This window comes from Octopus sinensis, linkage group LG4 (assembly GCF_006345805.1).
Source record: "Octopus sinensis linkage group LG4, ASM634580v1, whole genome shotgun sequence".
Taxonomy (NCBI): domain Eukaryota; kingdom Metazoa; phylum Mollusca; class Cephalopoda; order Octopoda; family Octopodidae; genus Octopus; species Octopus sinensis.
Genome location: NC_043000.1, coordinates 59,027,169 through 59,043,366, shown reverse-complemented (window position 1 = coordinate 59,043,366; position 16,198 = coordinate 59,027,169). Strand labels below are relative to the sequence as shown.

The window sequence follows — 16,198 nt, the reverse complement described above, 5'->3', positions numbered from 1 at the left end:
TGTGTTAAAAAAAGGATAGACCATATATAAAATGAAACATTTAAAAAATTCGCTTCTCAAACACAGGGTTTCAGATTCAGTTCTATTGCAGGAACCCATGGGCAAGTGTCTTCTACTATAGCCTCTGGTCAACCAAAGCCTTTTAAATGGATTTGGTAGACAGAAACTGAAAAAATCCCTTTGTATATACACACACAGATCAGGTCATCCCATAAGTTCTGTCCGATTTTACCATTTTTAAAATTTAATGAAATTTAATAGTATTTTAGAATGTCTAACGGAATTAAAAATTATTTTTATGCCTTTGTGTACATTTAAACTAATTAAATATTATTTTACAGAATAACAGAATTAAAATTTCTTTGATTAAAACCCTTTCTAACATGGAAGTATCCAAACAGCATTTGAGGCACATAATGCTTTATGAGTACAAAAAAGGAAACTCTGCAGCCGAAGTGATTCGAAACATGCACTCACTTTATGGGAAAGAATGCTGGAATGAAAGAACTTGCAGAAGATGTTTTGCAAAATTCAGAAGTAGAGATTTCATCCTCAAAGATGAAGATCGAAAAGGATATCCAGTTGAGTTTGATGATAAGCTTCTTGAGACATTACTTGAAGAAAATCCTGCATTATCAGTTGAAGAATTGGCAATAAAGCTTAGTTCAAACCATACAACTGATCATCATCTTCAACAACTTGGAAAGGTTCCTAAACTTGGAAAATGGGTACCTTATGAATTGTTTGAAAGCAACTGCAAATCTCGAGTTGACATCTGCTCTTCTCTCCATTCTTGCAAACTCATTTCACCCTTTTTAGATAGACTTGTGACTGGTGACAAAAAATGGATCTTCTATTGAAATGTTAAACATCGGAAACAGTGGCCTGATAAAAGGGAAAAAGCTCAACCACAACCGAGAAGGGAACTTCATGGGAAAAAGGTTCTTCTCTCCATCTGGTGGGATTGCAAAAGAGTAATTCACTTTGAATTGTTACTACCTAATGCAACAATCAATGCTCAAGTCTACAGTCAGCAATTTGAGCGTTTGAACCAAGCTTTGAAGAAAAAAAGACCCGCTTTAGTGAATCAAAAAGGAGTGAAGTTTCATCAGGACAATGCACAACCCCACACTGCAAAGATCACATTACAGAAGATCGAAGAGCTTGGTTGGGAAAAATTCCTCATTCCCCTTATTCTCCTGACCTTGCTCCTTCAGACTACCATTTGTTTCGTAGTTTACAGAATCATTTGGGGGATATAACTTTCACAAGCCAGGAGGAGGTCGAAACTGACATTTTAGAGTTCTTTGCTTTGAAACCAAAAGAGTTTTACATTGATGGGATTAAAAAGCTTGTAAATAGATGGAAGGAAGTCATAGATAATCAGGGAAAGTACACTGATGATTAAATTTCAATTAAATATAACATTTGATCACTTGTTTCCTTTATTCAAAATTTGGACAGAACTTATGGGATGACCTGATATATATCTCACCATGACCAGCTGCATTTTAACATCCACTTTTTCATGGCAACATAGGTGAGACAAAATATATTAAGGTGGATTTTATATAAGTGGATACCTTTCCTATCACCAACCCTCATTTGCTTCCAAGTAAAGTAATATTTCTCCATGACCAGGCACATTTTCATAAATGACTGGAGGCAAAGGATGCTGTTCGCATGATGGTGGCATGGTTACAACTATCGTGCAATGTCAACCAAAGAGACAGTAACACACACACAAACACACAAAATAAAGTGATAGGTGTAAGTGAGTATCACCAGCATATAAGTGGTGTCCTTCAGTTTCAATCATCTGTGAAAAGATATCCAACCAAAGAGAAATATTACCTTGAAACAGATGAGGGTTGGCAACTGGAAGGGCATCCACTTATAGAAAATCTGTCTTAATGAATTTTATTCAACCAATGTGAGCATGGAAAAGCAAACATTAAAACAACAATGATGTTGATGATGAAATAAATATTGCCAAGATCAACTACCTTTCATCATGATCAATAAAATATAAATAAAATATTGTGGTTGATATACGACAATAGCCTCTACCCAATTTGTGGTCTTGTGCTAATGATAAAAGGCATTATGTGTAAGATTTTAGTACATAAAAGCACCACATAAGAACCTTTTTTGTACGTTATATTTTAAATTTAGTATTAATTTTTTCAAAAGTTAGTTATCTTACTGTACTCTCACTTCCTTAAATTTAAAAAAAAAATATACAATCAGTTAACAGTTTTTAAAAATATACCAAAATGTTTAAAGAGAGTAACTCACCAAAACTTGGATATTTTCTGATGCAGGCAACTTGCAGCAAAAAACTGCACTTCTGGACTCTAAAGGATGAAAACAAAATAACAATTCAATTGAAAGATAAATAAAATAGTTTTAATAAATTTCTAATTAAATAAGGTAATTATATATTTTTTACTTAAAATCATGCAACAAAAACTAAGTAGAACATTAAAAGCTGAGCGTCAAGTTCAAGATCAACAATAATACAATCTTTTCTCATAATTTGTCTGGAGTTGACAACCGAATTGCACCGTTTCATTAGACAATATTGATAAAAGCTTTCTTCTTGTTTAGTAACTTGAAGCTAATTGTTGTCATTTTTGTTTCTTGTTGAGTAGTCTGGGTCAGTTCTAAAGGTTTCCAATCAAATGCATGCAGCAAATTCATAGACCCTGTATTCCCAGTAACTTATGAGTTGCTGTATAGTATCGTCATTTGAGCTGCTTGATTTAATAATGTAAATGTCTCCTGAATACAAGGGGCTTCTAAGGGTTACTGCTTGGAACCAGGTTCCTGACATTAAAAATATGAGACAAATTTCCCCTTTGGTACAACACCAATCTATTACAAATAACATTCTTAGAAGATATGGTATATACTCCCAACTGTTCATTTCATCCTTCTTTATGTTTTGAGTTCAAATTTCGCCAAGGACAAATTTGCCTTTCATCCTTTTGAGATCAATAAAATAAGATCAATATAAGTGGCTTATCCTCAACCCCAAACTTACTGGCCTTGAACCGAAATTTGAGACCAATATATTCCCAACTATTTAGTTCACTAACACATATAGTTACGGCAAATATGTAATGAAATACGATCAGTGAATTTGAAGTCAAGGTCTATGAGCTGGTAGTTTAATACCAAATTCACTCAGCCATTATACACTTGCTTGCTCAATATGGCAATTACATTTGTAAACCTCAGAACAATATGTTCACTGTAAAGATAGAATGATTAGTCACAGTTAGCACAGTCTTTCAATTAGAATACTGTTTGAACATAATATGACAAAAATTACTCAAGCAAACATTTGTTCTAAAGATACAAGAAATACACTATAAAACTTTGACTTTGAACAGTGGTAAGCATATCTAAAACAAATGTCCATTATTATGATACTACTAACATTACCAATTATATTAAAGAAGCTATCAAAGAACCAAAGGTAATAAATTCAGGTAAATTAGTTACTGTACCTGGTTAGGGTCAAGAAGTTGCCAAACAAATACCCATGCTTCAGGTGCTACCCGGGCTTTAGTTAGCCACGTATGAACTTGAGGTTTCTGATCAGAACTGAAATAGAATTGGCTCACAGCCTAAAAGAATGAACGACAACTCATTATTATATGGTATTTGAACATTTCATATATATAAATGATAAAAGATGAAATAGTGATGTTTTGGCTATTAAATATTATATTATTCTGCTCTTTGTATTGAGTAATGGTCAGTCACTCACTCACACACATATATAAATGTATGTGTGTATATATATATATACTTACATGTATAACAAAACCATTAGCACATATATATGTATATGTGTGTGTGTGTGTATATATATATATATATAATTCTAAGAAAGTTAGAGGCTGTGAATCCAACCAACTAAGGGATAATATCTATCCAATATACTGCTGGTAGAATACCTAATTATTAATACACAAGTGCTTTTTTTTTTTGCATTGAAATAACATTATACCAAGTGTAATAAATGGGTGAGGGTAAAGAGTTATTTTACCATGAATTAATAGACCAATAAGAAAATGCAGCGGATCAATAGGTGGTTTTCATCAACTTTTAGACATTATATTATGTCAATTTATTTATTTACTAAAATGACAATTATAACAATATACATACATGTATAACATATTAGTAATTATTAAAATATATAAAATACAGGAACAGAAATTGGGATAATATCTTACAGCTGTTTCAGCCAAGAGGCAAAAATACCTCATTCTACCTTTACCCTCCAGTAGACTTAGTAGATGAAATTAAGGTACTTGGTGTTTCTCTAGGCTTCGTCAGAGATTTTTGAAAGTACATAAGGTTAAGTTATAAATACACACACATATACATAAATACATATACCTACACTTAAATGTACATGCATATTTGCATGTATATGCATATAAAAGAATCAGTTATTATTATTATTAGATGCATTAGATTATTCATATTAGATAAAAAGATAAACAGAAGTATGAGAAAGTTATAAGAAGAGTAATATTGTAATTTATAAAATCAATATATCTTTAAAGTTATTTTAGTTATGTAAGAATGAAACTGCATATACATGAGGAACATACATACACACACATATATATATACATATATATATACATATATATATATATATATACACATATATATTTCCACTCAAAAATACTCATAGGTACCTACATATTAGTTGTGTTTAAGGGATGATTAGTGCAGTAGTTTGTATCATTATAATTATAACAATAATACACGAACTTATGTATGTTTTCATATAAGCATGTGATATGTTGATTTCTCTGTTATTTTTTTCTTTATGCAGTAGTTGAAATCCTGCGGGAAGTGGGGTGCATAAAGAAAAAATAACAGAGAAATAAACATATCACATGTTTATATGAAAATATATATAAGTTTGTGTATTATTGTTATAATTATATAATTATAATAATACAAACTACTGCACTAACCCTCCCTTCTAAACACATCTAAAACGTATGTACCTATGAGTTTTTGAGCGGAAATATATATGTATATATATATGTGTGTGTGTATGTATGTGTGTATATATATGTATGTTCCTCATGTATATGCAGTTTCATTCTTACATAACTAAAATAACTTTAAGACATATTGATTTTATTAATTACAATATTACTCTTCTTATAACTTTCTCATACCTCTGTTTATATTTTATCTAATATGAATAATATGATGCATCTAATAATAATTGATTCTTTTGTATGCATATACATGCAAATATGCATGTACATTTAAGTGTAGGTATATGTATTTATGTATTTTTATGTATATGTATGTATAAGTATGTGTATGTGTGTGTATTTATATTTATAACTTAACCTTATGTACTTTCAAAAATCTCTGACAAAGCCTAGCGAAACACCCAAGTACCTCAATTTCATCTACTAATTACTTCAGTCTACTGGTGGGATAAAGGTAGAATGAGGTATTTTTGCCTCTTGGCTGAAACAGCTGTAAGATATTATCCCAATTTCTGTTCCTGTATGTTATATATTTTAATAATTACTGATATCTTTAAATATTATATATGTAAAGCATGTTATACATGTATGTATATTATTATAATTGTCATTTTAGTAAATAAATAAATCATCATAATATAATGTCTAAAAGTTGATGAGTATCACCTATTGATCACCTCCGTTTTCTTATTGCTCTCTCTGTGTATATATATATATATATATATATACACACACACATCCAAGTAGAAAACTAAGCATTATACAGATAGAATTATTACCACCAGTCATTTGATCATAAGGTTTTTTTAATGTTTACCATAAAATCAGCTCTAGAAAACTTTTCTTTTATTTATAATAGCTTTTCCTTAGAGAAAATATTTTGATGAGTATTTTGCATCATATTCCATATTTATATGAGAAAGGAAAATAATTAAATCAATACATAACATATATACAAATGATATTTACTTAGATGTGACTTCTTGAGGGGATTAATGATATCAGAAACAAATTTGGACCTTTGCTTAATATGAAAATTATTTAAGTAATAATAAAATTAAGTTAGACCTAAAAAAATCATCTAAAGGGAACTTTTATGTTGTTAGTTTAAATTGTTCACACCTTGCAACAGTCAATTATAAGTATTACTAACTATAATGAAAAAATAAGTGTTTTTTCAGTGATAATTTTTCTCATGCTTAGTTTACAAACATAAATATGAAGAGATCCTCAAGTTACAACAAACCTGTATAACATTACTTGATGTAAATTCCATTTTTCAGAACAGCTCCATTATCTCTATTAATAGAAATAGTTGCAATGAATATTTCAATACATACATATAACACACTTATTGTAAAAAGTATTATTAACTTACAAACAAAACCATTTACAAACCAAGACACAAAGAAATTTCTAGCAACATTATTTTTTCTTGTCTGAATGTATTCTATCCAATCTCAAAATCATTAAAAAAAATTTTTTTTAATAAGGCAAGCCACATTATTCTGATCTCTATCAATCATCAGAATAAAGAATAAGATCTATTATGTTGTAGTTTCTCTCGATAATCCCATTATGTAGCAGCAATTATAACTTGTCAGAAATTGAGTATTTTTAAAAGAATTAGTTCTTTAATTTAACATGCTAGATGTAAGAGCATACTGTTTTGGGGAGACTAATGAAATAATTTTTAACTAGGTATGAATTGAACCCAAGATATGATGATACGATAAAGATGGTACCTACCAGTAATATTCCTAACATTATTAGAAGAATCTATAACATTAAACAAGAATTGGTTTTAGTCTGAAGTACGAGTTTTAATGTCTATATGACTTCAGGAAACTACGAAGTAAGGCTATGTTAAATAACTATGTGTTTAAGTTCTTATAGTGACCTAAACATATTGCAATTACCGAGATGTGTTATAAAAAATTACGGTGAAATTGAGTAGAATTCTATCAGAATATGGTAGTTTCGACCTTTTAGCCTTCTAGAATAGCTCTGTATGTTTATAAAGTGTATTTATTATTATGTTAACTCATATAAAACAATTAAAATTTGCTTTATTCAAATGACAAAATAGTTTCATGCAGAAATGCAATGGGAGGTTACAGAGATGGGGCAAAAACGATTGCAATACAACGTTGTTATAAATATACATATGATTGAATGATAAACGTAATTCGGCTAATAACACAGCCTTCGATAAATAATCTTACAATGAGATGACTTCGTACAAAAACTTCTTGAGATTAAGTAATAGCTTACAAAACTTTCCCGTTAGACTGATCAAATTCCTTAATACTTCCTTTTCTTCGTACCCATCTTCCCAGAAATAATTCTCGTCTTAAATGGAGTTGAAATTGAATTCCCTTAAAAAAACATTGCCTTGAAATTGCAACCGCTACATCCTACATACTTTACAGGGGGGAAAATCGATAAGATACTGCATCCTTGTGGTACGTCCTGGAGAACAGATGACGCACAAAACATTGTTATTAGCAGTAAATAGCAAACAATAGTAATTTTTTTGTTCTCCACTCTACCTATGTACCATATGTAACCAAAGTGTCTGCATATCAAAGTAGCACATAATAAAGTTAATCAGGTTTTTAGAATGTTCGTAATTAATTCCAGTTTCGGTAATAATTATAAATACACTATAACGTATGTTTAGTCTCCTATGGAAAGAGAGACCGACATCCCAATGTAAACATGTAACGGATAAATCACATAGCGGATTTAAACACAAACGAGCCCGGCTGTCGATAGGATGTCAAAATGTAAACAAGCATTATTTCTTTAATAAACAACTTGATAACATTTACAATCTGAAGATCATACACATATTACTAACACATATAATAGCCGGCTATATAAGCTAGGAACAGTCTGGTGTCTATGATTATATATTATTTATTAAAGGAAAATTAACAAAAATCATATTTAAAATTAATTTAGGGAAAAATACTATAATGTTTCTTTGTTTTACAATACTGAATTCTCCTTTACGTATACTTATGTTATATTTTTTCGTGGATAATGATTAAAATAAAGTTTAAAACAGGCTACAGAATGTGTTTGCAATATGTCTATGTAAAAACTACATCGAAATTACATATGCTAATCTAAGTATGAAAACAGTAATTTCTAAACGACCTGAAATATAAATGCCGCATTGAGAAGTAAACAACATTTACATATCGGATAAATGTGTGTGCGTGTGTGAGTGTTTTGTATGTAATTTACTCAGCTGTTTGTAAATGAAAAAGAAAGAAGATTGGTAACAAACAAAATACCGCATGGATCAATGTACAAGAGAAATTTAATTAAAGAATAGTTTAAGTATCTCAGAATAAATAACAAAGGAAATGTACCTTAATGACAAGAAAATATGCTTAAAATTAATTAGAAGTGATATAAATGTTAGAAAAGACCGGGAAACTTAAGTCGGAATACCATAAGATGTCTCCCCACCTAAGTCGTCTCAGTCGTTTCATTATCACAATCTACACTCACTTCCGTTTGCTGCCTTCTTTCTCATTTGTCTTCAGTTTCCCCACCTTTATTCCATAATCGGGAGTGTGGACATTGGAAAACCTGAATTACTTCCCTTGTTTTAATTAGCAATCAAACAATTAATTTCATTTTAATGCGTCATTTAGAGACCGTGCTTATTATTAATATGTTATATCTCAATCAGAAAAACGTATCAATAAGTTTTAGCGAAAATACAGGAAAATGAATTCAATTTTTTGTTACTGAAGGCAAATAAGTTGAAGCAAAACAAAATAATTTTGTGCACATAAAAATCAATGTACTTTACTTGATTTCGTTTATTTATTATTATTTTTTTTTTTGCATACTAGAGTAGACAGCTTGCCTCTTCAGATATGTGCTGTAATTGGGGAAACATTCTAATGTAAATTAAGCGCAGGAAAATCTCAGTAGGTACATATAAAACTAATGGAGAGGAAAAGTGTTTGAAAAAAGGGGCTACTTAAAATTTTCATAGTCCAAAGGAAAGTATTCGAAATGAGTAAAGAAGGTTAAAACTTTGGATACGTTAAAAGAAACATCTCCATAATTGATAAAAATAAGAAAATAATGAAGGATGGAAAATAAATGAGCAAGGTTGAAATACTATGCAAAGCAAGTGAAAGAAAGAGACAATAAACCACCATGAAGCAAATCAAAAGTCAAGGTTAAAGTCCTTTCAATTTGACCTCAACTTCACTGATTCCATATTTATAATCAATAAATTAAATAACAAAGGCAGCAAACTAGCAGAATTGTTAGCACACCAGTCAAAATGCTTTGCAGCATTTCTTCTGGTTTTACATTGTAAGATCAAATTCCACTGAGGTCAACATTGCCTTCCATTCTTTCAGGATTAATAAAATTAAGATTAGTTGAACACTGGGATTGGTGTGAAATTTCAGGCCTTGTGCATATAGTAGAAAGCAGTAAATTAAATAACAAATTTTTTTAAAAACTGTTCCTGATATTCTCCAGTGAGGACAGTCTTTCCATAATGTACAATATAGTAAAGAAAAAATAACAATCATATAAATGTTTATGTAAAGAAGTATAATAGGTGTGAAAATGAGGTACTGGATTCCTAGTTCATAAGTTTGAACCTTACAACAGTTGTGTTTTGCTCTAAGCCAGTTGATCTGACTGTCAATTCGTAGGTTACACCTTACAACAATTAGATGTCTAGGAGAAGAATGGGCATCTGGTTGTGTAAACTTCTACAACAAAATTAATACATCCATGCAAGCATGAAAAAATGAATGTAAAACAGAATATACTTTATAAACATAACCGAGACTGATAAATTTGAAAATCAAATAGTTCATAAAATATATCTGGAGCTAAACATCAACAGCAAATGGTAGTCAAAGAAACTGACTGAATGTCACAAACTCCCAATTTTTTATCATATTTCACCTACACACTTAACTATAACACATACACACACACCAATACCCAACATACCACTCTTCTTCCATACTTGCGCACCTCTACCCACATTCACATGCACCACAAAAAACACACACACACATACACATCACATTGCTGAAACAGGGGATTAAATCCAATAAAAATTAAAAGTAACTAAAAGCAATGACACATCTGCTGTCCAAAACTTACCTCAACCTAGCATTCTCTTTTGTGAACCACTAAAAAAACAACCCCATGACCTAAAGCTGACACACCTAAATAGACACACTTGTTTACAAAGTATACATGCATGAATAAATTCTGAACAAAAGTATAAACCCACATTTAATCAATAAAAGATTCTTCATATCTCTCCATCACAACCCATCTTATAATCTAATTACTACTCAACTGAGCTCAGTAAACCCTGGAAACAAATTTATTGTAACAGAGACTATATAAAGCCAAAATTAACTTAATGAATCACAGTCCAATGATAGCTTAGTAAGCTGAAACTTTGGAGTTACTGCCAATATTATTCTAGTTAAAGAATAATGTATGTATGTATGTATGTATGTATGTATGTATGTATGTGTATATATATATATATATATATATATATATATATATATATATATATATTAAAACAATAACTTAAATTCTGGTCATAGAATTACCAAAGGTCTCATATCCACAAAAGCCACAGGCTTACGGACAGTTCATCAGACACCTTAGGGAAGAGGTTTCCTTCAGTCCTCTTCGGTCTCTACAGATATGATGCCCTAGCCATTTCTAGAGAAGCCAACAGGCACACACTAGATAGACTTTGAAAAACCTAATTAGGGCCCTAAGCTCAATAGGACTCAAGATCATTATTGAAATTAATCTTACCACAGTAGATTTCCTAGATGTTACTGTAGATCTGGGCTCTGGTACATACATGCCCTATCACAAGCCAAATGAGAAGCTGTCCACAACCTTCTGCCACCTCCTTATAGTGTTCAAGAACCTAGTGAAGGGTGTAAGCAAGAGGATCTCGAATATATCCTCTAACCAAGATGTCTTCAATGCTACTTCCCTCTACTACAGCAAGGTACTAGCATTGAGTGTGTTTAAGGCTTGCATCTCCTACATGCCAGGCCCTAACACCCAGAAAAGGAAGCGCTGTAGAAATGCCGTTTGGTTTGCTCCACCCTTCTCACTCAATGTCAAGACTTGTGTAGGAAGGATTTTATTTAGATTAATAGATAAACATTTCACACACACGCATAGACACAAGCAATTATTTAACAGGCACAACCTAAGAGTCTCCTTTCGTTGTGCACCTAACATAAAAAGCATTCTAACAAGCACCCACAATACGAGGGGAGGCAGGTTGCTCTTGCAGGGTATACAATAACTGTCCAGTAGGAGGCTAATGTGAGGCCGAAAAAGTAATCTATGAAGTTACAGTGACACCTAGACTTGCTATCTGCATTACCAGTGATGTACCATCCAACAGCAATAATAGCAGATTAATCAGGTCTCACACCAGTACAATTGCCACAGCCAGAAACGATGACTAGTCTGGGACTAGTGACACAGAGGAGGTAACCAACAACCTCAGTACTACTGCCACAGATGATGAACAAACCATAGCTATGATTAAAGGCATACCAACCATAATTATCACGCCTTATCTTCAGACATATATTTGAGACTATCTTATCAAACATGTTTTTCCTTTTCCTTTAATATGGTGATTTGAGGAAAATTAACAGCTGTTTCTTTCAGGTTGAGCAACAAGAGTGTAATGGGTGCATTTATGTGCCACTGACATGGGTGCCATTTGCATGACACTGGTATCTGCTACCACTGCAGTTTTATTTGGCTTGATGAGTCTTCTCAAGCATGGCATAATGCCAAATAGACTTGGTCATTGTCTCCATGAGGCCCAATGCTTGAAAAGTGCTTTTACGTGCCACTTTCATGGGTGCCATTTGTGTGACACCAGTATCTTCCACAACTGCAACTTCACTTGGTTTGATGGGTCTTCCTCTCAAGCACAACATAATGCCCAAAGGTCTCAGTCATTGCCTCTGTGAGGTCGAACATTTGAAAGAAGCTCAACCACTTTGGCTCTGTGAGGCTCAATGCTTGAAAGATGCTTTTATGTACCACCTGCACAGGTGCCAGTTGCATGAGACCAGTATCAGCCACAACTGCATTTTCAGTTGGCTTGAAGGGTCTTCTCAAGCACAACATATCGCTATCTAAATTTTTTTTTTTGAATCTTATAGAAAATATTCACATTAACAACTACATATTTTTGTTAACCACATTGTTCCAGCTTCAGTCCGACTGCATGGCACCTTGGGCAAGTGTTTTCTACTATAGGCTCAGGCTGACCAAAGCCTTGTGTGTGAATTTGGTAGGCAGAAACTGAAAGAAGCCCATCATATATATCTATGTATGTGTCTCTTTGTATTTGTGTTTGTCCCCCACCACTAGTATTGGTGTGTTTATGTCCCAGCAACTTAGCAGTTCAGCAAAAGAGGCTCGAATACGTACCAGGTTTTCAAAACTTAAGTCCTGGGGTTGATTCATTTCACTAAAATTCTTCAAAGCAGTGCTCCAGCAAGGCCACAGTCTAATGTCTGAAATAAAGAGAAAAGAAAAAAGGAAAATGGGAAATAAATGAACAATGATGAAGAATTATAGAAAATATATACTTACCATGTCCCCTCAGATCAAGAGCAACACAATGGCAACTAACAAGTTCACAGAGTTGAAGACAACAGATATATATACATATATATATATATATATATATACACACACACACACACATATATATGTACGTATGTATAAGTGTATGCATATATGTATGTGAGTGTGTGTGTGTATAAAAGTAGAGCCATGACTTGCAAATGAATATGACTTAGTAGTATGTGCCACACTTTCAATGTTTAAGAGGCATATGTAGTCAAGGCCATCTTGACAAGCATTATATGCCTCTGGGTGAAGCAAAGTACTTGAGCCCCTACATTCATAGACAGCTAGTCACAGCATACAGAGATTAGCATTAGGCCACCAGATCTGTCTCCACTCTTGAATAACTATCTACCCAGCATGCCCATGCCTTATAACAGGACTGTATATAGTCACGAGCAGACATAGACACCCTCTCTTCACTTCAACCATTCAACTAACAGAACATCAAAAATGTGCCAGCTGGAGGAGAGAGAAAGTTGCACTAGCTTAATAAACTGAAGCAACATCTAATATCTTGCATTAGTGCACCTGAGCACTATACACAGTAATTTCATTGTTCTTATTTTTAACACTTTACCCTATCCAGGAATCAAACCCATGACCATGTGATCATGAGCCCAACTATTACCACTAGACTAGTTATTGAATTAGGTAATTCATGCAATAGCAAAAAAAGTATAGTGGAAAATAATTTCAAAAGAAAACGAAATCAGTTAAATATAAATATAATAAAGAAGTGTGTACACTCTCCCAATTTATACAATCGGATCAGGAATCATTAGTGGGCATACCTCACTCAACTTTGTCTTCTCATAACTTTCAGAAAAATAGATATTTGTTAATGAAATCGTCTACAAATACATTTCAGATGATGTAAATTCCGATTATATCGGAATATGCAGTGAAAACATTTTCTGAAGGTGGGGAGAAGAGCTTCAGAAAATTCACACGAGGCGGCTTTGTTTTTCATAACTTTTAGAAAAATGGAAATTTTTCATAAATACCTTTCAGAGTGTAGAGATTACGATTATATAGGAAGTTAATGTGAAAAGAAGAGAAAACAAAAAATGGTAGGTGCGCAATACATACATACTGACACATATCACATCCATTTTTCTGCAAGTTATGAGGAAACAAAGTTAGTGAGTGTGATGGGCACACTTGTGTAGGTATGCCCATTAATATTGTTATCTTAAAAAAAAATAGTGGCCACTCAAATAGTCATGGTTTTACCTAGCAAATGATTGCGATGTTGAGGCGTTGGAACAGCCAAGCTCCCTTATGAAATTTATCTGATACTTTGGTATCAGATAAAGCGCTATTTTGTACCAGATCTCACTGGCAGCCATTATTCTGTCCTAGACAAGAGCAAGATCTCGCATACAACCATTGCTATGCACGACACCACAACAATGCTCTCTCCTCAACAACAGCTATTTACGCAGGTACGAAAGACGTTCAACCTCTTAGTCTTCTCCAGCTTGCTTATGCTGAGGGACACTATGATGCAGGAAGCTACAGCGGACTAACCCACTCTAACCACATGTTATTCTCCAGAGATAATGTATCTCACGTGAGCGGAGATATCACACCATGCGCTGCCTTGAAGATGGACAGCTAGAACGGGACACAAGATCGGGAATCACAATAAACGATTATTGAATTGCATCTGCTTGTGAGCTTCTTCTTTCGCCATCCAGATCCGTAAGACAAATAATTAGAATGAGAGGTGATACTCTACTGGTATGATGAACCTTTCTTTTCCCTTATAAGACAATATACTAACCAAACAGAGTGGCAAGCTGGCAGAAACATTAGCATGCAGGACGAAATGCTTAGTGGTATTTCGTCTGCCGTTATGTTCTGAGTTCAAATTCTGCCGAGGTCGACTTTGCCTTTCATCCTTTCGGGGTCGATTAAATAAGTACAATTTATGCACAGGGGTTGATATAATCGTCTTAATCCCTTTGTTTGTCCCCTCTATGTTTAGCCGCTTGTGTGCAATAAAGAAATAAATATACTAACGAAACAATGTGGTGAGCTGGCAGAAATGTTAACACATTCTGAGTTCAAATTCCGCTAAGGTCGACTTTGCCTTTCATCCTTTCGAGGTTGATAAACTAAGTACCAGTTGTGTACTGATGTAGATCTAAACAACTGCCCCCTCCACAAAAATGTCGGGCCTTTTACCTAGAATAGAAAAAAATATACTAACGAAACTTCAAACTTCCTCATAGGCGGTCTACAACCCACAATCGTTTCAAATAGCAAAGGTTGACAAATAAGTCCACTAGTCTCTTCCCATGATCCCTGGACAATCCCACTAGTTCTACAACTGCAGGGATATTTACTCTGGCTAAGGATTGTTTAATAATTAGATTTACTTCATTTTGGCGAGTAATGCGACTTCCATTCCAATCGATGAAGAGTTCTGGAATTGAGAAACTTCAGGAAAATCTAGACATACTTTTTCTAAGCAATATCATTCAGTTACAAGGGCAGCAAAAGAGCAAGCGTGAGATAAAATACCTCGCGGTATTTCCGGGATTAATAAAATGAAGTACCAGCCAAGAACTAGGTTCGATAAAATTGATTACATCCACTCCAAAATCTTTGACAATGTGCCTACGTGGAAAATAGCTCTTACAGTTTTTAACTCTACATTACATTCACTTTCATTTCCACTCAACTTTTTATATCATTAACTTTACATTTCTACCCATATAGTACAAATATTTAACAAAACCCATGTTCTAAATGCAGCAGGCAATTCTAATTACGACAAAATGAAGAAATCGTCATAGAAGCTTTATGAATACATTTTTGCATATCTTCAAACAACAGTCTTGCGGATGCTAATATCAAAATGCTGAATGTTGTCCTTAAGAGATTCTGGCAATTAAAGAAACTTTGATAATCAAGCTTCACCTTTCAAATAACAGTTTTAAAGTAAAAATTAGCTGTAGTTTAGCTTGGATTCGGGCTCACTTTCCGTTTACTGTTTGGATAATTTCTCTAATATTACCGTTATTTAATGCCCTTGAAATAAGCGTGACCTTCAATACAGATGAGAAACAAATCTCCTCTTGGATAGGAAGCTCGTATATTGTAATAACATTCATCAGAAGTCCAGCGTTGTAAATTAGTGGATATAAATAGAAACATCTGTATTGTCATATAACACCCATATTAGTTATCCTTAATCATATGACTGTTTTGGGGGTGAAAAGAAAAGTAAAAGGAACAAAATAAAGAAACGAAAGTTAAAAATAAAAATCACCTGCGTGAAATTTTAAAATATCTAAGGGAGATAATTACCAAGATTCATTTACAGCAGAAATTAATATTTCCCACTGCTTCATTTAGTGATGTATTTATAACTTACCTGGAATCTAAAATTACTAATTGTTTAGAATTTTGTGCATATTTTTAGATAATGCCATTTCTAG

General features: G+C 33.0%; 1 protein-coding gene across 9 annotated transcripts in view; it reads right to left on the bottom strand.

The window, feature by feature from the left end:
* LOC115210715 (importin-13) overlaps positions 1 to 16,198 on the bottom strand; it is a 62,944-nt gene that overhangs the window by 45,760 nt on the left and 986 nt on the right. For 2 of the 9 annotated variants that reach the window (XM_029779412.2, XM_036502011.1), the window contains exons 1-4: positions 8,426 to 8,561; positions 6,289 to 6,341; positions 3,516 to 3,635; positions 2,299 to 2,357 (exon numbers count right to left, since the gene is read on the bottom strand). In XM_029779412.2, coding sequence (XP_029635272.1) covers positions 2,299 to 2,357; positions 3,516 to 3,635; positions 6,289 to 6,318 — 209 coding nt within the window. In that variant the 5' untranslated portion in view covers positions 6,319 to 6,341; positions 8,426 to 8,561. The other 7 variants (XM_036502010.1, XM_036502009.1, XM_029779413.2 and 4 more) reach the window with 7 other exon arrangements.